Below are 23,567 nucleotides of genomic sequence, written 5' to 3'. Positions count from 1 at the left end.
TGTAGTTTGGTGTTCGTTGGTCAGCATAGGCATTAGATTTGTACTTCATTTTTAAGTCTCCTCTCTTCATTCAATAACTTTTGTTACGCTCACCTGACAAAAAAAATCTGTCCATCTCAAACTTGAAAGTTCTAATTGATCCTTGGACAGTACAGAATTCCAGATTGCCTTTACCTTTTGAGGGATATAGTACATTCTGATTTTACTCCTGAATGACTAATTCTGATTCCTCCACCAGACAGCATATTTTGTACATGCGTAGGTTGTCAAATAATTTCCATATAACCTCAATCAGAATTAATCTCCCTCAATATTGACTGACTAGGTGAGGGTTGATATGATTTGGGGTTTGGCAACACTCATGAAATGCCAAGCATATGAAATGCTGAATTAAAGAGATCTAGAATTGCTTGCAAATCTCTTGTAGAGTGGGCAGTGACACAACATTATTCACAAAATCTTAGATTGTCTATGTCTATGGTGACCAGATTAGATTTGGAACAGTCAAGGCAAAACACAAATGTTTGACATGAAAAGCCTCTGCAAGGTTAAAGTCTTAGTATACAGAGCAGCTTTTGTCATCATACCTTTGCTCCAGTGAGACCAAGATTGTGTACTTGTGACCAGCACTAAAAAAATTCAACAGCATTGCCTTTACTGCACCCTTTGGATGCAAAGTGAGGATTGCCAAACAAATATTTGTGACTTTTCTGAGGCCACCAACACAAACATATAGGCAAAATTCCTGGAAAAAATCAACTGTGGTGGACTGGACACTGTCTGAATGTTTGAATATAACCTCTCCCACTTGGTGCTGTTTCCACAATTCTGAAATGGCCAGCCTTCCAGAGAAATACAAATAAAATTTAATAAAGACATTCTGAAGTGTGGAAGCACTGTCATTAATGACTGTGAGCAGCTTTCTACCAGTTGTTAAAAATGGAGACAATTTATTCATCAAGCATCATTATGCTTTGAGTCACAACATCCTGATAATGGAAGCAGAGCAGTGACGAAAGGAAAGGAACTAAATCCTGCTTTCTGATTCTGACACCCTAAGGGACTTCCAGCATCATGTGCCCAAAGCTCCAAGTTGAGAACAGGCCTATTCACTCACATGAAAACCGATGCCAAAAACCTGTCACTCTACAGACAAGTCATTCTTGATTCAAGGGGCAGACAATGATTGTTCTAATGAATATTCACTGCATTCATTTGCCATTTGATTCTTCCAAAGGTCCAGTACCTCGATCAGAATGGGATCGGACTAAAGGTTATGCATAACTGCAAAGTACCATCCTTTCTATTCTAATCTGAGACCTCTTGAGATTTAAAAAACTGACAACCAATAATTACCTTTTGTGCCTGTGCATTTAAATGGATTTTCCTGACTGCAGGAATGAATCTGTTTCATTATGCTCCTTCTGATGCCTTCAGAACATCAAGTATGAATGTAATGTCTTTTGCTACTGTATGTGCCCAGTGATCAGGTGCCAGCTCCTCTAGTAGCATCTCGGGAGCAAGAGAGTCGATGTTTCGGGCATAACCCTTCTGCAGGAATCCCTGAATAAGGGTTATTCCTAAAATGTTAACTCTCTTGGTCCTCAGATGCTGCCTGACCTGCTGCGCCACACTTTATCGACTCTGATCTTCAGTATCTGCAGTCCTCACTATCTCCTAAGCAGTTCCTCTCAGGCAGCAGCCAATCTAAAACAAGAGTTACAGCAAATCTTTGAGGCTATAGTTACCATTCCAGCCTCTTGCTGATCTATCATCTGCCACGTTGCAGAAAGAATACCTTAGGAAATAGGTTCCCTCCTCCAGTTAATTCAGAACAGTCTCTGAACTGCTAAACTGGCTTTGTCAGGATCATTCACAATCTATTGCAATTTGGCAAATGATCAACCAGCCTCAACACTGTTAGGGTGTAGGTTTGATATCCAGACGTTTCATTACCTGGCGAGATGACATTATCAGTGGCGACCTCCAACTGAAGCAAAGCTGTTGTCTCCTGCTTTCGATTTATATCTTTCTCCTGGATGGGGTTCCTGGGGTTTGTGGTGATGTCATTTCCTGTTCATTTTCTGAGGGGTTGATAGATGGTATCTAGATCTATGTGTTTGTTTATGGCGTTGTGGTTGGAATGCCAGGCCTCTAGGAATTCTCTGGCATGTCTTTGCTTAGTCTGTCCCAGGATAGATGTGTTGTCCCAGTCGAAATAGCCAGGGACATGGGTGTCGAAGCTCAGCTCGTGACTACACAGAATGAAATGTTTGGGGTGAAGCCTATCTCCAAATACTCTACTCTGTGGCAGAGAGAGAAAAATACTTGCTCAATGCCTCGGCCATTTCATCATATCCCATAACTAAATGCCCCTTGTTATCCTGTAGAGGAATGGGTCTGGGTGGGATACTCTTTGGAGGGTCGCTATGGACCTAGCCAGGTAATGAAACGTTTGGATATCAAACCTACACAGCTCAGCGAACAAACCTGCACCCTAAATCTCAACCTGAGCTACAAACCTTCACAAACCTTGCAATCAACACTGTTACAATACTTTAGGATAATGTAAATTGTTGAGGTATCCCTTTGTTGCTATCAGTGGCAAAATTCAGCAACAACCCAGATGGCGACCACTCCACACTCCATCTACACTTTAAAAAGTCAGATCACAATACTGTGTTCCTCCACCCAACGAACAAGCAGAGGTTAAAACATGAGGACCCAGTACAGAAAGTAGTGCAGTGTTGATCTACAGTGGAAGAGCTTCTGCATGGAATCAGTGGACTAGTCTATATTCAAGAATTCAGCGGCCAACCTAGACTAATGTACCACCACTGTCATGGACTTCATTAGCAAGTGAGTAGAGGGATACATACCAAAGAACACAATTCGGAAGTCCCCAATCAGAAACCATGGATGCACTGGGAATTCATTGCTTACTGAAGACCAGGCATGCGGTGAAAGTTCAAGGTGGACGACCAGAACCTTTATAGGAAGTCCAGTTATGTCCTTCGTAAGGCCAGTGGAGATGCCAAGAGGCTAAGTTAGAGTCCCAATCTGACCACAGGAAGACCCATTGACTGAGGCAAGATCTACACACACAATGGGCTAATCTTTGTGATTTTTATAAATAACTTAGATGAGGAAGTGGAAAGGTAGGTTAGTAAATTTACCAATGACACGAAGGTTGGTGGAATTGTGAATAGTGTGGACCGCTGTTGCAGGTTGCAATGGGATATTGACAGAATGCAGATAAATGGCAGGTGGAGCTCAACCTGGAAAGTGAGAAGTCATTCACTTTGGAAGGTTGAATTTAAATGCAGAATACAGGGCTCTTGTCAGTGTGGAGGAACAGATGGATCTTGGGGTTCATGTCAATAGATCCCTCAAAGTTGCCAACCAAGTTGACAGGGTTGTTAAGAAGGCATATGGCGTGTTGGCTTTCATGAGCAGGGGGATTGAGTTTAAGAGCCTCGAGATTATGGTGCAGCTCTATAGAGCCCTGGTTAGACCACACTTGGAATATTGTGTTCAGTTCTGGTCGTCTCATTATAGAAAGATGTGGAAGCTTCAGAGAGGGTGCAGAGGAGATTTACCAGGATGCTGCATGGACTGGAGGGCATGTCTGATGAAGAAAGGTCGAGAAAACTAGGGCTTTTCTCATTGGAGAGAAGAAGGATGCGAGGTGACTTGATAGAGGTGTACAAAATGATGAGAGGCATTGATAGAGTGGATAGCCAGAGACTTCTTCCCATGATGGAAATTTCTATTATGAGGGAGTATAATTTTAAGGTGATTGGAAGAAGATTTAAAGGAGATTAGATTAAATTCCCTATAGTGTGGAACAGGCGCTACAGCCCAACAAGTCCACACCGACCCAGTCGCATATATTTACCCCTAAGACACCTAATACTATGAGCAATTTAGCATGGCCAATTCACCTGACCGCACATTTTTGGATTGGAGGAAGAAACCAGAGCACCTGGAGGAAACCCATGCAGACACGGGGAGAATATGCAAATTCCATGCAGACAATTGCCCGAGGTGGGAATCGAACCCAGGTCCCTGGCGCTGAGGCAGCAGTGCTAATCACTGAGCCACCATGCCAGAGATGTCGGAGGTAGGTTCTTTACACAGAGTGTAGTGGGTGTGTGGAATGTACTGCTAGCAGAGTCAGATACATTAGGGACACTTAAACGACTCTTGAATCGGCACATGGAAGATAGTACAATGAAGGGTATGTAAGTTAGTCTAATCTTAGAGTAGGATAAAAGGTCAGCACAACATCAAGTGCTGAAGGGCCTGTACTGTGCTGCACTGTTCTATATACTAAGTTCTAAAATGAAGCAGAACAAAATAGCAGACAAAAATATATTCCTCCCTGATGCACTCAAGGCTATTTACACTTAGCTTGAGCAGGTCAGTGAAAGAGTCACCTGCCTCAATGGCCCGGACACACCTGCTCCCTCAATCGTCACAGCAGGAATCAGATGGGTCTTCTTGAGCATAAACCAATGGAAAGCCACTGGCCCAAATGGAGTCCCCAGCCGTGCACTGAGATCCTGTGTGCACCAGCTGGCAGGACTATTTGCTGACATCTTTAACCTCTCCTGGCTGCAATCTGAAATCCCCACCGACCTAAAGAAGACCACCATCATCCTGGTACCAAAGAAAATAAATGCAATGTGCCTCAATGACAACAGCCCGATGGCTTTGACCTCCATAATTATGAAATGCTTCAAGAGGTTATTCATGGCTCACATCAACTCCAGCTTTCCAGACTGCTTCAATCCCTTGCAATTTGCCTACCAGTGCAACAGATCCACAGGAGATGCCATTTTCCATCCCCATACTCATCCCTGGAACATCTGTAAAATAAGGACACCCATGTCAGGCTTCTACTTATTAACTACAATTCTGCCTTCAACACTATAATCTTCGACTTCCTGACCCACAGACTGCAATCAGTGGAGGTAAACAATAGCACCTCCTTCGCGACAATCCTCAACATTTGTCCTCCACAAGGATGCGTACTTGCCCCCCTACTGTACTCCTAACTCATGACTGGTTAGCAAGGTTAGATCTCATAGAATATAGGGAGAACTAGCCATACAGAATTGGCTCGAAGGTAGAAGACAGAGGGTGGTGGTGCAGAGTTGCTTTTCAGATTGGACGCAGGAGTCCAGTGGTGTCCGACAAGGATCGGTGCTGGGTCCACTACTTTTCGTCATTTATATAAATGATTTTGGATGTAAGCAGAAGAGGTATAGTCAATACATTTGCAGATGACACCAAAATGGGAGGTGCAGTGGACAGTGAAGAAGGTTACAACAGGATCTTGATCAAATGGGCCTATGGGCTGAGCAGTGGCAGATGGACTTTAATTTAGATAAGTGCAAGGTGCTGCATTTTGGAAAAGCAAATCTGAGCAGGACTTGTACACTTTAATGCTGAAAAATGTGTTGCTGGAAAAGCGCAGCAGGTCAGGCAGCATCCAAGCAGCAGGAGAATCGACATTTCGGGCATAAGCCCTTCTTCAGGAATGAGGAAGGTGTGCCAAGCAGGCTAAGATAAAAGGTAGGGAGGAGGGACTTGGGGGAGGGGCGTTGGGAATACGATAGGTGGAAGGAGGTTAAGGTGAGGGTGATAGGCCGGAGAGGGTGTGGGGCGGAGAGGTTGGGAAGAAGATTGCAGGTCAAGAAGGCGGTGCTGAGTCCGAGGGTTGGGACTGAGATAAGGTGGGGACCTGCTGGGCCAAATGGCTTGTTCCCACTGTTGGGAATCTATAAAAAAATTTACTGCTTGAGGGAACGTTCCCTAACAGTGTTGATAGTGTTGGGCAAACTAATGGCGCTCAAGGTAGTCAAGTCTCCTGGCCCTGGTGGAATGCATCCCAGGGTACAAGAAGAAATAGAGTGAGAAACAGCAAAAGTACTTGTGGTAATTTTCCGAAATTCGCTGGATCCTGAGCAGTTCCAGCAGATTAGAAAAAACAAAATGTGACACCACTGTTTTTTTTTAAAAAAAAAGAGGTAGACAAAAGATGGGGAATGAAAGGTCAGTTATGTTAACTTTTGTAGTGGGGAAATGCTTGAATCTATTATGAAGGAAGAAATAGCAAGGCCAAGATAGAAATTGTCCCATTGGACAGAAAGTTCATGAAAGGCAGGTCATCCTTAACTAATTTGCTGGAATTCTGTGAAGACATTATGAGCACCATGGACAATGGGAACCCAGTAGATATGTGTATCTGAATTTGGACAAGGTGCTGCACAAAAGGCTGCTGCATAAGATCGAGATGCAGGGCAATATATAAGCAAGTATAGAATACTTGTTAACTAATACGAAGCAAAGAGTGGGGATAAATTAGTGCTTTTCTGGCTGGCGATCAGTGACTAGTGTGTGCCTCGGGGATCACTGTTGGGACTGCACTTAATCACAATTTACATAGGTGATTTGGAATTGGGGACCATGTGTATTGTGTCAAAGGTTGGGGATGACACTAAGATGAGTGGCATGGGACTTGAAAGTTTGCAGAGGAACATAGATAATTTAAGTGAGTGGGCAAAGATCTGATAGATGGAGAACATTGCTAATAAATGTGAAGTAAATGATTTTCGTGGGAATGACAGTAAAAAGGACTATTACCTCGATGATAAAATTACAGCATGCTGCTGTGCAGAGGGATCTGGTTGTCCTTGCGCATGAATCACAGAAGGTTAGTTTATATGTGCAGCAGGTAATTCGGAAGGCAAATGGAATTTTGCCCTTCATTGCTTAAGGGATTGAATTTAAAAGCAGGGAGGTTTTGTTGCAGCTGTTTCAGGTGCTGGTGAGGCCACACCTGAAGTACTGCTTGTTTTGGTCTCTTTCTTTTAGAAATGATATACTGGCACCAGAGAGGGTGCAGAAGAAGTTCACTAGGTTGATTCCAGAATTGAGAGGGTTGGCTTATGGGGAGAGACTGAGAATACTATGATTATATTCATTGGAATTTAGAAGAATGAGGGGGATCTTATAGAAACAATAAAATTATGAAGGCAACAGATCAGATAGAAGTAAAGAGGGTGTTTCCACTGGCAGATGAAACTAGCACAAGAGTGCATAGTCTTAAAATTAGGGGGAGCAAATTTAGGACTGAATTGAGAAGGAACGTCTTCACCTAGGGGTTTGTAAATCTATGGAACTCCCTGTCCAATGAAGTAGTTGAGGCTTCCTCATTGGATGTTTTAAAAGCTACGATTGATAACTTTTGGATCAGTAAAGGAGTGAAGGGTTGTGGTGAGAAGGTGGTTATGTGGTATTGAGTCCACAAAATGATCAGGCATGATCTTACTGAATGGCTGAATGGGCTTGAAGGGTCCTTACAGCCGGCCTTATACAGATGAAAACTTAAACTAGCTTGGGATAACTAGTTTTAATCTGAAGGTCCTGGGCAGCTAGCAATAAACGACACCGGAAATAAACTGCAGCTTCAACAGAAAATGACAGTGTCGCGAGACTGTAAAGGTCTTTAAAAAGCCTCCCACCTGATTCCAAAGCTCCTAGTCAATCTGTAAGTCAACTTAACCTCCTGACACAAATGGTGTCAATGCCAACTTTGTGACCCACTAAAAGTTTGTGTCTTTGGTGCGAAATTACCTCTATCAAGAGATCTGATTTTGAATCCATCAGAAACACAAGTCAAAAGTGAAAAGGACTTCTGCTTACTGGACCCACAGTGACTGATCTCCTGTAAGGAGCTAAATACGGGAACTGTTAATTATTCAGTTGGTTAACATTTTTTGACATCTTTAATTGCACCTTTCTTTAGTTTGTAGTGTGTGAATGATGTGTCATTAGGGATTTTGGTATGTGAGTGAATAAATAATATTCTGAATTGTTAAACCCATGAAGAGTCTACTGCTAGAGTTTAAAGCTGAAAATGTGTTGCTGGAAAAGCGCAGCAGGTCAGGCAGCATCCAGGGAACAGGAGAATCGACATTTCGGGCATAAGCCCTTCTTCAGGAATGAGGAAAGTTTGTCCAGCAGGCTAAGATAAAAGGTAGGGAGGAGGGACTTGGGGGAGGGGCGTCGGAAATGTGATAGGTGGATAGGTTTTCCACCTATCACATTTCCGACGCCCCTCCCCCAAGTCCCTCCTCCCTACCTTTTATCTTAGCCTGCTGGACAAACTTTCCTCATTCCTGAAGAAGGGCTTATGCCCGAAACGTCGATTCTCCTGTTCCCTGGATGCTGCCTGACCTGCTGCGCTTTTCCAGCAACACATTTTCAGCTCTGATCTCCAGCATCTGCAGACCTCACTTTCTCCTGCTAGAGTTTAAAGCTGGTCACACAAGAAAGGTGCTTCAAAACATGCATCTACCTTACTCAAAACCCACATTGATTGTAAACAATAAGGCAGTTGGAGCAGTCAGTTTATTTCTCTATCCTTGATGGAAATAATTTTACCAGGCTTATTTTGATCCTTCAGTATCATTGCAGGCAGTCTCCAATTTGCAAACATCAACTTAGAAATGCTTGTATATTCAAATGAGATCCTGTAGTACTTCAGTAAATTACATTTTATTTATTAATTTTAAAGATCCATATAAATTTGTGCTTGTATATCAAAATGATAATTTGTATATTGTTCTGTATTTTATTGTGGTCTGCTTGCGTGCAAATCAACTTACAAATGTACCCAAGAATAGAATCCATTCATAACCCATGCCTGCCAAAATAACTGGATTCCCAGTGTGAGGTGAGAGTGACATCACGGCTACATTTGATCAGATGTGATATCAAGAAGTCCAAGCAAAACTGGAGTCAAGAAGAATCAGGGCAAACTCAACTGATTGGAGTTATACCTGAGATAAGGGAAGATGATTGTGGTTGTTAGAGGTAAGTCATCTTAGTTTCAGGATATCACTGTGGGAGTTCCTCAGAGTAGTGTCCTAGGATGTTCACTGAGGACTGTACAGCATTCACCATTCACAACTCCTCAGATACTAGAAGCAATGTATGTTGAGCAAGCTGGAAGAACAAAACCTCATCTCCCACTTGGTGGCCTTACAGCCTCCAGGCCTCAAAAATCAAGTTTAACAATTTGAGAGCATGGACCATATCCTTCCATATCTACTACTCAACCCTAGGTCCTGTCATGACATAAATTGCTTTCAGTACAGCCAAATCAGTTTCACCATCTCACAGCCCTCATTTTCATCGATCTAACTTCTTTTCTTCTCTAGCTTACGATCAACATTTCCTTTGTCTGACCACCTTTATTTTTCTCTCTCTCTGGGCGCCCTTTCCATATAATGCAATGGATGTGATTGCATGAGAGAGGATGCAGTTGGAGTGTTTCTGCTATGAAAACAGAGTAGATAGGCTGTGACAAACAAAAACAAAACTGCCGGAGAAACTCAGCAGTAACGGAGGAGAGAAAAGGGTGTTAATGTTTTGAGTCCAATGACCTGATAGCAGCGAGGTAAAAGGGATAGGTATGCTGATCACATTGGGGTAAAGGAGTGTGCAAAGTGAATGAACAAATGAAGGTCTGAATGAATGTGTGAGTGAATGAGGTGAATGAGTGTACTGTATCATTAGTATAATGCTATGATCAGAACTACGGTGTACTCCATCTGTCACAGAGGTTTCACAGTCATAGAGATGTACAGCATGGAAACAGACCCTTCGGTCCAACCCGTCCATGCCGACCAGATGTTCCAGGCTAGTTGCTTCTTATCCTTCCATGGTTTACCAGCCACTGCAATCCTCAACCTTGATTAAGTCATTACAGTGGAGGACACTAATAACATGCCAGTAATCGACAAAGAGACGAAGGTAGGTGAGGACCCAGAAACAATCATTGTTATGCAAGAGGTAGTATTGGGCATGCTTATGGAGCCAAGGACAGTCAAGTCTCCTGGCCCTGATGGAATGCATCCCAGGGTACTAAAAGAGATGGCAGGAGAAATAGCAAGTGCACTGGCAATAATTTTCCAAAGTTCACTGGACAATGGGGCAGTCCTAGCAGATTAGAAAAAAGCAAATGTGATGCCACTGTTTAAAAAGAGAGGTAGACAAAAGATGACGAATTATAGACTGGATAGCCTAACCTCTGTAGTTTGGAAGAAATAGCAAGGCATCATGATAGAAATTGTTCTTTTGGGCAGACGCAGCATGGGTTCATGAAGGGCAGGTCATGCTTAACAAATCTTTTGGAATTCTCTGAAGACATTATGAGTAAGGTGGACAACGGGGACCCGGTGAATGTGGCTTACCTAGATTTCCACAAGGTCTTTGACAAGGTGATGCACAAGAGGCTGCTGTATATAATGAATGCTATTCTGACTGACAATCAGCGACTAGCAGTGTGCTTTAGGCAACAGTGTTGGGACCACAATTATTCACAATTTATATAGATGATTTGGAGGTGGGGAGCTCGTGTAGTATGTCAATGTTTGCAGATGACACTAAGGTGAGTGACAGAACAAAGTGTGCAGAGGACTGTGAAACTTTGCAGATGAACGTAGATATTTTGAGTGAGCAAGCTAAGGTCTGGCAGATGGAATACAATGTTTTTAAATGTGAAGTCATCCATTTTGGTAGGAGCAACAGTAAAAAAGATTATTACTTGAATGGTAAAAAGTTGCAGCAAGGAACTGGGTGTCCTTGAGCATAAATCACAAAAGATTGGTTTGAAGATACAACAAGTAATTAGGAAGGCCCTACAGAACCAAACCCCAGTTGTAACATTGATTTCTGCGACAGCAGAAGGTAAATTCAAGAACATAATGGTAACGTCACTGGACTAGTAATGCATAGGCTCCAGTGTTACAGTTAGGACTTGGCAGAGGCAGAATTCAAATTCAATTAAGAAACTCATCAACATTTAACTTAAAACCATCTTTGCACTCAATGTCCTTTATGGGAATAAAATCTGCCAATCTTTACTCTGTCTGCCTTCAATGTTAAAAATCACACATCACTAGTTATAGTCCAACAGGTTTATTTGGAAGTACTAGCTTTCAGAGCACTGTTCCTTCATTGGGTAGCTGTGGAGCAGGTTCAGAAGACTGAATTTATAGCAAAAGATAAATTTCATGCAACTGAAGTCTAATCATTTGTTATAAATTCTGTATCTTATGATCCTGCTCCACATCTATCTGATGTCAGAGCAACGCTCCAAAAGCTAGTACTTCCAAATAAACCTGTTGGACTGTAACCTGGTGCTGTGTGATTTTTAATTTTGTCCACCCAATCCAACACCAGCATCTCCACATCGTGCCTTTCGTGTGACTCCAGATCCACAGCAATGGGTTTGACTCTTAACTATCTTCTGAAATGGCCCAAGAGAGTTACTCAACTCAAGGGACAATTAGGGATTGTCAATAAATATTGACACTCCTGAGGAAGGGTCACTCTGACCTCTCTCGAAACATTCCGCCAAACCTTCTTAGCTTTCCAGCAATTTCTATTTTGTTTCAATAAATATTGACCTAACCAGCGATTCCAACATCCCATGAAAGAATGAACTTAATAAAAGTTGATGTTTCACTTGAAATTGCGATTTTCAGCAACACCCTGTAGTTTAATTTGAACTATTATAAATTAAAAGCAGATTGACAAACTAACCTTCCAGGTAGATTGTGTGGTGCCTACCAACGACTGAGTAAACAGCTGGAAATGGGCATGCGCACTAGCGCCAAGCGGCCGGGATTGAGTCTGCGCCCTTTGACCAAACGGCGTGGAGTACTATAGCCGAGTGGCCTGGCTGCGGCCGGCACTGAGCTTGCGCTCTGCAGGCCAAGGGGACGGGACTGGGCATGCGTATTGTGGCCGGCACACAGCCTGCGTCCTGTGGTCAAGAGGCAGCGACTGGGCGTGCGTACTATGGTCGAGGGTCTGGAAGCGACCGGGACTGAACCAGCATACTGCGCTGAAGTTGCCGCACTGAGTCTGCGCAGTGTCTTGGCTGTGGGTGACAGCGGGTTGTTGTTCCGGTGGAGAAGCCGGAAGTGCTGTGTGTGTGAGTGAGACTGTCGCTCAGCTGCTCAGTCGGCGATGTCCGTGTTTGGGGAGCTGAAAGAAGTGGCAACTGGACAGCGAGTTGTCTGGGGCAGGTCAGTGTGGGCAACAGGGCAGGAGTCATTCGGCTGTTTCGAGCCAGGCTTCATCCAAAATATTTCATTCTGTGTAGCCATGAGCTGAGCTTCGAAACCCTTGTCCTTCCAGCAGCCAGCGTACCTCCTTGCACGTCGCTTCTTACCCTTCCATGGTTTACCAGCCTCTGCAACCCTCAACCTCTCATTCACCTTCACAGGTATTTGATTTAACTCACTCTCTCTCTGCCACATTCTGTTTACTTCAGCTTCCTGAAGAACGGTCCTGCCCGAAACGTCTCTTACCTTGCACCTCGGATGCTGCCTGACCTGTTGTCCGTTTTCCAGCATCCCACTTTATCAGCTCATCCTATTCACTTTTTCTGATCAAGTCACCAAAATTAAAAAGTTAACTCTACTTTCTTCCCACAGATACTGCCAGACACGTTGACTTTTACCAGCAGTGTCTGGTTTTGTTTCAGATCTCCAGCAACCATAGTTTTTTTTTGTTTTATTTATCTTATACTCCTCCACCCCATTCTATAGCTTGTATGCATTCTCTCCCCCACCCCCTCAAGACCTTGCATCTTATTTGAGGTGTTTAGTGTCAAATGGATGAGAAAAATTCTATCCAGTCTAAATCACAACATGGTACAGTTCCAATTTATTCTGGACAAGGAGAAAAAGGTATACAAAAGATAACTTTGGAGTGCGGAAAGACATATTTTATTAAAATAAAGCAGGGTCTGGCTACAGTTGACTGGGAACTGTTCCTTGTGGGTAAATCTACAGTGGAGCAATGAGATGGGGAGAGTCATTCAAAAAGGACCTAGGGAGAGCACAGGTCCAACATATTTAGAGGGAAATGTAGGAACAATACATTTAGAGAATCTTGAATGCCGAGGACAATTCAGACTGGATGATGAAAAGGAGAAATGCATTTAGCAAGTTCAAAGGGAGCAATTCATCTGTGGTCCTAGAGAACTACAGGAAGTGCAGGAGAGGTTTTAAAAAAACAAGTAGAAGTGTAAAAAGAGCACTTGGAAAAATGACTTGTTAACAGGATTATGGAGAATCTTAAGATATTTTATAAATACATTAAAGAGAAGTTAGAGTAGGACCTATTAGGGACCAAGAGACGTGTTTGTGAATCTACAGGATATTGGAAAAGTGTTCAATGAATGCTTCTCTTCAGTCTTCACTCTGGAAAAGGCGATTGTAGGTACAGAATTCAGGAAAAAGGACTGAGGACTTTGCACAGTTTGACATAGGAAATGGTGTGTATTAGAGGCTCAATCTGGCTTTGCAATAGTTCGATCCCTTCGCCTGATGAGTTGCATCCCAGTCTACTGTGGGAGATAAGGCAGGAAATTGCAGGGCCTCTGACACAAATTTTTAATCCCACTCTGGCCACCAGGGTAGTGCAAGAGAACTGGAGGACAGGTAATGTGGTTTCACTTTCAAAAAGAATAGAGATGAACCAGGAAATTACAAACCAGTGAGTTTCACTTCAGTGGTAAGAAAATGATTCAAGAAAATTTTGAAGGAGCACATTTATACCTACTTAGAAAAGCATAGGTTAATTAGGGATAGTCAGCATGGCATTGTCAGAGGAAGAACATGCCTAACAAATTTGATGGAAGGTTTGAAAATGTGATCATTGGATGAGGGAAGTTCAGTTGATGTAGTTTATATGGATTTTAGCAAAGCTTTTGACAAGGTCCCACATGGGAAACTGATTGAGAAAGTTAGCACACGTAGAATTGAGACAAACTTGGTAAGGTAGATCCAAAACAGGATCCAAAGGGTAGTGGTCAAAGGCTGTTTGAGTGACTGGGGGTAGGTGTTCGGTACTGTACCACAAGGATCAGTACTGGAACTCTTATTATTTGTTTTATACATAAATGATAGAGATGAAAATGTGGGGTGAATAAAGCAAATTTGCAGACAGCATTAAGATTGACAGCATGGTAAATAATGAAGATGATGCTTGTAGGTTCCAGGACAATATACAGGAGTTGATCAGATGGTGATGCACTTTGGAAGAAGAAAGAAGGTGAGGGAGTATTTAATGAATGGCAGGACAGTGAGTAACTTAGAGGAACAGAAGGACCTTGGGGTAATTATTCGCAAATTCCTGAAGTCGGCAGAGCATGTGAATAAGATAGTTAAGGCGGCAAATGGGGCACGTGGTTTCATCAGTTGTAGCATAGAGTATAAGAGCAAGGTGATAATGTTGGAATTGTATGGAGTGTTGATAAGGCCACAACTGGAGTACAGTGTGCAGTTTAGGCCAATCCACTACTGGAAGGATGAGATAGCACTAGAGGAGGTTCTTCAGGGTGATACCTGGGATGGAGAAATTGAGCTATAAGGAGAGACTAGATAGGCTTGGATTGTTTTCCTTAGAGCCAAGAGGCCTGAGTGGGGGCATGCTTGAAGGGATAGGATTGTGAAGGGTATGGACAGGGTGAATAGAGAGCAACTGTTCCCCTTCGTCAAGGGCTGAATTACGAGAGGGCATAGTAAGGTAGAGGGGATTTGGAAAAAAACTTTTGCACTCACCAGGTGATAGGAATCTGGAATGCACTACCTGGGAAGGTAGTGGAGGCTGGAAACCTTACAACTTTTAAATATTTGTAGGAGTACTTCAAATATTATAACATTCAAGGATGTGGGAGAAGTGCAGGAAATTGGAATAAGCGTACCTTTATGTCAGTGTAGACTTGATGGGCTGAACTCCTTTCCTGTTCTGTATGAATCTATGAACAGTCAGCACCTAAATACTACGATGATTAAAATATCTAAATTAGCTGGCTGTTATCCCACAGGTGAAGGGCAACTTCACAAAATATAAAGCATTTTGCAAACCAAGACCCATATTGATTTGTAATTATTGTATTATGTGGTCAACTAATCTTATATAAAAATTATGCTGATTTGTTGAAGGACTACTCCCTAATTTTTCTTTACTGTTTAAAGGTAGCATCTGGAAGAACAATCCTGAGACACAGTTTGAGATAGCCTGACACTATGGAGCTGCCAAACTATAGCAGGCAGCTCATGCAGCAGCTGTACACCCTAAGAAAAGAAGAACAGTTTTGCGACTGCACGTTACTCATTGGCAACACTCCATTCAGAGCGCACAAAGTTGTGCTGGCTGCCTCCAGTTTGCTCTTCAAATCTCTACTGGACAACACAGATACAATCTCCATTGACCAAACTGTTGTCAGCCCAGAGGAGTTTGCTGTTCTTCTGGAGATGGTCTATGCGGGGAAAGTTCCACCAGGGAAGCACAACTTTACAAAAGTGGTTTCTGTTGCCGACAATTTACAAATGTTTGATATTGCTGTCAGTTGCAAAAACATTGTGGCAAACTTAATGAAGCACACTGGGGGAAATGAAATGAGGGCTTCGAGCCCTGCTATTGGCGAAGATGCACTAAGTCCGGCCATCAGGCAGCAGTGTTGTGTATCTCAAGAAATGGACAATAATATGCCTGCTTCTAATAATACTGAAGTAACTGGACCAGCAAAGCAAAACCCCTCTCTGGAAGAAATAAACTGCACTGATATTGAGGGCTTTGAAAGCACCAATGTTGCACTGTCTGCTGAGGAGACTATTCTGTTTGCTGATGATTCAAAACAAGACGTTGAGGAGCAAGAAAGTTCAGCAGAAAATCACGTGGCTGACATCCAGAGTGCTAGTTATTCTTCAGGATGTACTGAGGGTGAAGAAATTCTCAATGAGCCCCCCAGCAAGAAAGGGAAGTTTTCAATAACAGGTATAACACAGTACTGTAACATTTTGGTGTCAATTTATCTCTGAAACCCAACAGATGATTATCAGTGATGTCAGTTTGAGAGTTTCAGTCAATTAAACAGCAGGGGTGATGGGAATGATCTCAACCTCTCCCAATGATATGGTCCTGAGCCGGCAATTAGTTAGTGATATGGTGATAATGTTGCTGAACTAGTGATCAAAAGGCCCTTTGGAATGCTGTAGAGGCAGGAGTTCAAACCTGTTGGTGCCGTTGTCACCACGCCAGTCTGCCTTTTCAAACAGCTGGTGAAACTTGAATTCCGCTAACTTAAAAGAAAAATTTGGAATTGAAAGCTAATTTAATGGAATTATAATCGAATCCTACCTTGCTCATTAATGTTCTCAAGGAAAGGAAATTTGGAATCCTACTCAGACTGATAGCATTGAGTTTGATTCTTACCTGCCCTAAGAAATGGCCCAGGTTCAAGGTCAATTAGGGATTGCAAGCAAATGCCATCAATGTCCACATTCCATTAAATAATTTTAAATATGAAAAGCTGTGTGGTAGATTTCTGGTTCTGGTTGAATATTTCAGATTAACTCTGTGGTTATATTAATATGCCCTTATCATTTATTAGATTAGATTCCCTACAGTGTGGAAACAGGCCCTTCGGCCCAACCAGTCCGCACCGACTCTCCGAAGAGTAAGCCACCCAGATCCATTTCCCTCTGACTAATGCACCAAACACTATGTGCAATTTAGTATGGTCAATTCACCTAACCTGCACATCTTTGTGACTGTGGGAGGAAACCAGAGTACCCGGAGGAAACCCACGCAGACACAAGGAGAATGTGCAAACTCCACACACAGTCACCCGAGGATGGAATCGAACCTGGGACCCTGGTGCTGTGAGGCATCAGTGCTAACCACTGAGCCATTGTGCTGCCCCAGTATGGTTTTACTGTTGGTTGATTATTTAATCTGGCCACAATAACTGCTAGTATATAGATTTTGGGCACTGGGCAGCAATGTTTAGAGGTTAGGAGAAAGTGAAGACTGCAGAGATCAGAATCAGGAATGTGGTGCTGGAGGAGCACAGCCGGTTAGGCAGCATCCAAGGAGCTGGGGAATCAACGCTTCCGGTATAAGCTTTTCATCAGGAATATTTAGAGGTTAGTCAAGATTAGTAAATCCCTTTGAAGTAATTCCCCAACTAAATAGAATTTAAGCGTTTAAATGTACGCACCGCCTATTTTCTTCAGTAAAGGATTGTTTTCAGAACAAAACATGAATTTGCATCCTGCCTTTAATATAGAAAATGTCCCTAGTCACTTCAGTCTTGTGTAAGCAAATAAAAAGGACATTTGAGTCCCAGAAGGGATCATCAGAAGATTGATTGATTGGTTTTCTGAAAGATTTTGAAGCGGATAGGTTGGTGAGGCAGAGGATCTTTCAGGCAAATACATGAACCTGGATTGAGGCAGGTAATGACATAGTCAACAATGGTGGGAAAGTGTGGGAGTGGAATTTGTTAGACCAGAGTCAGTGGTATGGAGAGTTTGGAGGGTGTTACAGAGATTAAAGAGAATTGCGGTCAAGAGATGAAGGGAAAGTCAAATCTCAGATATTTTGGGGATGAGGGGGGTGCTGTGTGTGTGTGGTTTATGTTCAGTGTCGTAGGCAAAAGGAAAGGGAAGCAGCAACAGAGGCAACTAAATCTCTTCTCTTCACACAATGCCAACTAAGTCTCTGATCACCTTGCACATGTTGGTGAGGTTGGAGAGCTGGATGTATTGGACAAATTTGATAATGAATATAAGTAGCTGGGGATAATACGGTCAAAGAGACAAAGAGTCATACAGCATGGAAGCAGACCCTTCTGTTCAACTTGTCCACGCAGACAGAGTTTCTCAAACTAAACTAGTCCCACGTGCCTGCATTTGGCCCATATCACTCTAAATCTTTCCGATTCATGTACCTATCCAAATCTTCTCCAAACTTTCAGCAACTTACCAGGAAGAATTTTCATGGTGACAAAGACTAACAAAACTTGAGACCTCAAATGACTTTTTGTTCACATTAGCATAACAGTTGACCTTAGCTGAGGGATATGCTCTCCTCAGCTTGGTGCTTCACTAATGAAAATCTGTGCTTCCACATAGAACCAATCAACACACTAGCTAAAACTTGTAAACAATTGGCTTACTTGTTTACCAAGCTGAGAGATGATATGTGACAAAAGATAAAGAAACAAGACAAATGAAAGAAAAATTGCAAGTTCTCTCACAGGAAGCAAACGGCACTTCAGACTGCCTGTGCAGTTGAACTACTGTGTACTTATTAAATTTTACTCTTTTGACACCACTGTGATTGAATCTCATAAACTGAATGCTGCCCTGAGTTTTGGAATACAATTCGTACAATATGTGAATTGAACCATTCTTCCTTTAAACTTTGAATAAATAAATGTAATTGATGAATCATTTAATGCATTATAACTTTGATTCCTTACAAGATGCGGTTGGAATCTTCACTTAGACTGTAATTCTTTGGAGTAACATCTCATTCAACTGATGTTCCTGAAACTACATTGAAGTAAATAAGAACAAAACAAAACTGTGGATGCTGCAAATCTGAAACAAAAACTTAAATTGCTAGAGAAGTTCAGCAGGTCTGGCAACACCTGTGGAGAGAAAGCAGATTTAACATTTCAAATCCAGAACAGAAAAAGGATGATTGGACTTGAAATGATAATTCTGGTTTCTCTCTCCAGATGCTGCCAGATCTGTTGATAATCTTTAAAGTGTTTGTCTTTAGGTGTTTCGGCAAACAGGTTTTGGCTTCTGCTCCACCACTAATACTGAAGATACATGTTAAGCAGCACAAGCTGTGTTGCAATCTATTTTGGTGAGATGTGCTTCAAGCATTTGATGATGTTTTACTATGAGATGTTAACCGAGGCCTTGTCCACCTCTCAAGTGATTTGAAAACACCCCAAGGCAGTATTTGAAAGAGAACAAGACAGGTTTAGTACCCTGATCGATATTGTTGAATGCCCCACTGATCCTTTGCTATCGAATGACTGTGTGCAATTTGACTGCCATATCAGTCTGCTTTCCAAAAGTGATTCCGAATTTAAAAATGCTTAATTGATTTTGAAGGTCTCTTGGCATGTCCTGGACTTGGGATAGTTTTGTCAGAAATGCTTTCTCCATCCTTTTGAATTCAAATGGGAGAAAGGGACTTAGAGGTTGGCGCAGTGTGTTTTTCTGATGCCCTACTTCTCTGTGGAATGTTTAATACTAAAGTGTCATTTAGGGGTTTAGTCTAATACCTTGTTGCAGGTGCTGTAGTGTAACTGTGGAGTGAAATGACTGCTAAATCATACATTGGAGAGTCATGTTCAATTGTCGCCATGCTAGGGCCTCACGCAGGGTCAGGAACAACTGCAGCAAGTGCAAAATAAACTTGAAATGTTCTCATCTTGGAACGTTTTCATGTGTTTAGAAAATCACTGTTAGATTTTCTTTAACATGGAGGAAAGTAGCCAGTTTTTTGGAAGCTACAGTGCTAAGCAGCATTTGGAAGTGACTGTGAAATCAGTAGTGTGACTTGGTGACCATTTCTGTTTCTGACATTCTATGTCAGCAACACAATTCCTTACATGAATTATGTTCTGTACTGGGAGATACTTCTCAAGAACTTGACTATTTTGTACTTGTGCATTGTGTTTTCTGCAAGCTAATGAGAAAACATGTTGACAGTTCTACCTCACTTGAAATCTGAGCTGAAGGGTCTTCATTGGAAGAGAAAAATCTGGCTTTCTAATATTGCTGAAAATAATTCTGAGCAAAATAACTTCTCTTCGTCTTCTGTGAGCACTTAGATTTGCAGAAATGAGCCACTGAAATTTCTGTGTTTCAGTATTCTTATTCCTCCATGGCAGATGGTGAAATCTGAATTCAATTTTGAAAAACCTGGGAATAAAAACCAGTCTAATGTAGCCATTGTTGGTTACTGTGAATATCCATCTGCTTTACTTGTATCCTTTAAGAAAAGAAATCTGCTGTCCTTCCTTGGTCTGTGACTCCAGACCAACAGCAATGTCATTAACTCTTAACTGCCATCTGAACAATCAGGAATAGACAATAAATGCTGGCCAGACGAATGCAGTCATTAGCGATAAGAAGTTCATTGTTTTTCCTGAGTCTTTGTGTGAACTGGAAGATGCCTGAGGTTGATAAAAGCTCTCTCATTCTGGAAGTGTATGTAAGCTCCCCTCGTGGTCTTCCATTGCCTACTGCATTATCATGCTGGCGAAGGTGGTGAATTCAATTGGGCCCAGTGCACATCTGCCTTATGCTATTGGAGATATGAAAGGGATTTGAGAGGTCAATGTGTGCCTGCCATGTCCATACTCATTTTCATGAAACTACTTCACTAAAGCTGTAAATCTGGGTGGGCATCCCTTTCGAAGATCTTTCAAGTCTATTCACAGTAGTGAATACCTTGGTGAGATGTTTGAAAATGTTGTGCAGACTTTTGCTTTGCTCATAACATGTTTTCTGTAATATTCTGAGTACATGTACCATACCTGTGCGGCTTCTGTGCTGATATTGCTGTGGTCATCTGGGAAGTTTTCTTCTGCAGCAGTAACAAGGTGGTTCAGAAGTATTGTAGCCAGGATTCTCTGAAATAGAAAAAATGTGATCCCACAGTAGTTGGAGCTGTCTAAATTTTCTCCTTTGTTTCTTAAACACGATGATATTGGCATCACAAACATTCCGTGGAAATCTGCCCTGTTCCCAGCAGGTCATGAACAGCTCACAGTATGTTGAACAGAGCTGCCATGCTTCAAGTCTTTGGAGGGGGGAATTTCCATCACCCAAGCCATTGTTGCTTTAATCCGATTGATAGCTGTCACAGTTTTCTCCAAAGCTGGGCTCTTATCAAGTTCTTCTTTGATAGGCTATTGTTTCTGTGGTTAATGACAGTATCGCTTGTGCTACACATAATCATGTCATTGTGTAGTGTCTTGCCATTAGCGCTTCTCAGGATTTTGGATTTGTAATGCTGTTCCAGATTTTGGTGAATTGCAACAGCTTCTTATGTTACCACCATCTAAGTACAGTTGAATTTTTTACTGAAAATGTGATCCTTGAGACATTTTGGAAATTTCTCAATTAATGTTGAAGGGTGCTGCATGCTTCATTTGGCTGATTTTTCTCTTGGCTGGCCAGGTGAGCTAGGTAAACCTTCGAAGCAAACCTATTCACTGCTGCCGGATGTGTATTTCCTTGTAATTTTCAACAAACCTTGATGCTGGTCTGATGACCTCATTATCCATTACTGTAGCTTTGTGATCCCCAGTGTCTTGGAGTAGAACTATCAGTGAGGTCATACTGTTCCAGTTTGGCATTTTAGGTTGCTCGGTATTTATCTCTGTGAGATGGCGTTTGCAGGTTGATGGTGCAAATATCTATCTTGGGTTGTCCCCAGGTCTGACTTTGAGTGAGTGACCCACTGGTCTGTATGACAATCCATACTGTGCGTGATTTAGATTACTTCCTCTAAACTTATCAGATGCCACTATTTGGAGGATGATTGTTGCAATTTACAATTTAATGGTTTCCAATCACTCCCTTCCATGCCAGGCCACCATAGTGTTGGGTGATCATGTTTTTGAGCTGTATATGTTTGAGAGAATGTGTTAAATTAATTAGTTTTATCAAACCTGTTTCTGAATTTCCACAGTAATATGGTTTCTGCAAACTTTCAGTATTATTTTTGTATCTTTGAGCAGAAGAGCCCAGAAATCTCTCAGAACAAGATTTCCTCATGCAGCATAAACAGGATCTTGCACAGGCTGTCCAGGACTTACACGCTTTAGTGGATTCTGTGGTTAAATGTGATGACATCCCAATGGAAGAGAAAAAGGTTTTGATTTATGTTTGATATCTATATTTTGAATGATTGTCTCATAGAACCATAGTGTTTTGCAGCATGGAAAGAGTCCCATTGGTCCCTCATGTCCATGCCAGTCATTGAGCACCTAGCTACACCACTATGCCATTCTACTCTACGTAGCTATGATATGGCACTTTGTGTTTATCTAAATACTCAGAGTCATAGATTCATACAGCGCGGAAACAGACCCTTCGGTCCAACTCGTCCATGCTGACCAAGTTGCACAAACTATTCCCATTTGCCTATATTTAGCCCCTATTCCCTCTAAACCTTTCCTATTCATGTACCTGGAGAAAGTGAGGACTGCAGATGCTGGAGACCAGAGTTGAAAAATGTGATGCTGGAAAAACACAGCAGGCCAGGCAGCATCCGAGGAGCAGGAGAATCATGTACCTGTCCAAATGTCTTTTAAATATTCTAACTGTACCTGCATCTACCACTTCCTCTGGCAGTTCATTCCACATACAAACCACCCTCTGGGAAAAGTTGACCTTCAGGTCCCTTTTAAATCTTTCTCTTATCATCTTTAAATTATGCCCTCTAGTTTTGAATTCCCCTACCCTAGGGAAAAGACATTGGCTATTCGTCTTATCTAAGCCCCTCATGAATTTATAAAACACGATGAAGTCACCCCTCAACTTCCCATGGTTTCATGAAAAAAGTCCCGGCCCCTCTATATAGCTCAAACCCTCCACTTCTTGAATGCTGTGATGGTCCTTGCTTCTACCAGTCAGTGAGTTACCCCTCCCCCAACCACTACCACCTGGGTGCAAACATTCTTCCTCAAATGCCATTTAAACCTCCTGGCCTTTATCTTAAAGTTGTTGATCCCTGTACTCGGGAAATGTTTCTTCTTATCTACCCAATCCATGCCCAGCATAATCTTGTACATCTCAATCAGGTCACCATCAGCCTTCACGGCTCAAAGGAAAATAATGCCAGCCTATCTAGTGAATCTCCTTTGCAACTTCTCTGACAGTCTCATCCCTTCTATAGTGTGATGACTAGTACTACACACTGCTTCAGCTATGTCCTATCTCATATCTTGTACAGCTCCATTATGATCTTCCCTGATCTTGTATTCAGTGCATCAAATAGTGAAAGCAATTCTCCCATAATCTGTATAAACCACCATATGCACCTGTCCTGAGGCAGACCCTCCAGAACTTAAATCAGACCTACTGAGCTTTTCTAGCAACTTCTGCTTTTGTTTCTGATGTACATCACCCACAGTTCTGCTGCTTTCTGGGATCTGTGGGCAGGCACATCTGGTCCCTCTGATCCTCTGTACTTTCTAGGGTCCTACTGTTCAATGTATACTCCCTTACCTTCTTGGACCTCAGAAAATACAACACATCACATTCCTAGATTAAATTTCATTTGTTATCATTATGCCCATCTGACCAGTTGATCCCTAATTTCTTAGTGTGTAATGCCTCCCTTCTTGCTATTCAACACATTACCAATTTCCATAGTATCTGCAAACTTAGTGATCATATCTTTATATTCATGTCTAGGTCAATAATGTACACTACAATAGCAAGGAACCCAGCACCGAACTCTGAGAACAGGCTGCCCGTTACAAATACAACCTTTGGCCATCGCCTCTGCCTGCTGTCACTCAGGCAATTTTGAATCCAATTTGTTAAATTGCCATGAATTTCCTGGAATTTTAGCAGCTTGACCAATTTCCCATGTCAGACCTTGTCAAAAACCTTGCTGAAGTCAATGTACGCTACATTTGCTGC

The 23,567-nt window shown here is 42.2% G+C and overlaps 1 protein-coding gene and 1 long non-coding RNA gene across 8 annotated transcripts in view; one reads left to right on the top strand and one right to left on the bottom strand.

Annotated features, from left to right (window-relative positions):
* Positions 1-1,962: 1,962 nt before the first annotated feature.
* Positions 1,963-11,766, bottom strand: LOC148139804 (uncharacterized). Its single transcript, XR_015753503.1, has 3 exons — positions 11,623-11,766; positions 4,813-4,871; positions 1,963-2,255 (listed from the first exon to the last, which is right to left on the bottom strand). It is a non-coding gene; the product is annotated as an uncharacterized LOC148139804 (long non-coding RNA).
* A 235-nt stretch (positions 11,767-12,001) lies between these two features.
* The window catches only part of zbtb40 (zinc finger and BTB domain containing 40), a 114,542-nt gene continuing 102,976 nt past the window's right edge, over positions 12,002-23,567 (top strand). For 4 of the 7 annotated variants that reach the window (XM_087980655.1, XM_087980649.1, XM_087980654.1 and 1 more), the window contains exons 1-3: positions 12,002-12,110; positions 15,072-15,873; positions 21,656-21,789. In XM_087980655.1, the coding sequence (XP_087836781.1) occupies positions 15,123-15,873; positions 21,656-21,789 (885 nt within the window). In that variant the 5' untranslated portion in view covers positions 12,002-12,110; positions 15,072-15,122. Of the gene's footprint in view, positions 12,111-12,135; positions 12,311-15,071; positions 15,874-21,655; positions 21,790-23,567 lie in introns of those variants that run through there. The other 3 variants (XM_087980651.1, XM_087980653.1, XM_087980650.1) reach the window with 3 other exon arrangements.

This window comes from Chiloscyllium plagiosum, unplaced genomic scaffold (assembly GCF_037043375.1).
Source record: "Chiloscyllium plagiosum isolate Xiang-an unplaced genomic scaffold, Cpla_swu_hap1 HiC_scaffold_37, whole genome shotgun sequence".
Taxonomy (NCBI): Eukaryota; Metazoa; Chordata; class Chondrichthyes; order Orectolobiformes; family Hemiscylliidae; genus Chiloscyllium; species Chiloscyllium plagiosum.
The sequence above is the reverse complement of the archived record's forward strand: the minus strand, read 5'-3'. Positions and strand labels throughout refer to the sequence as shown.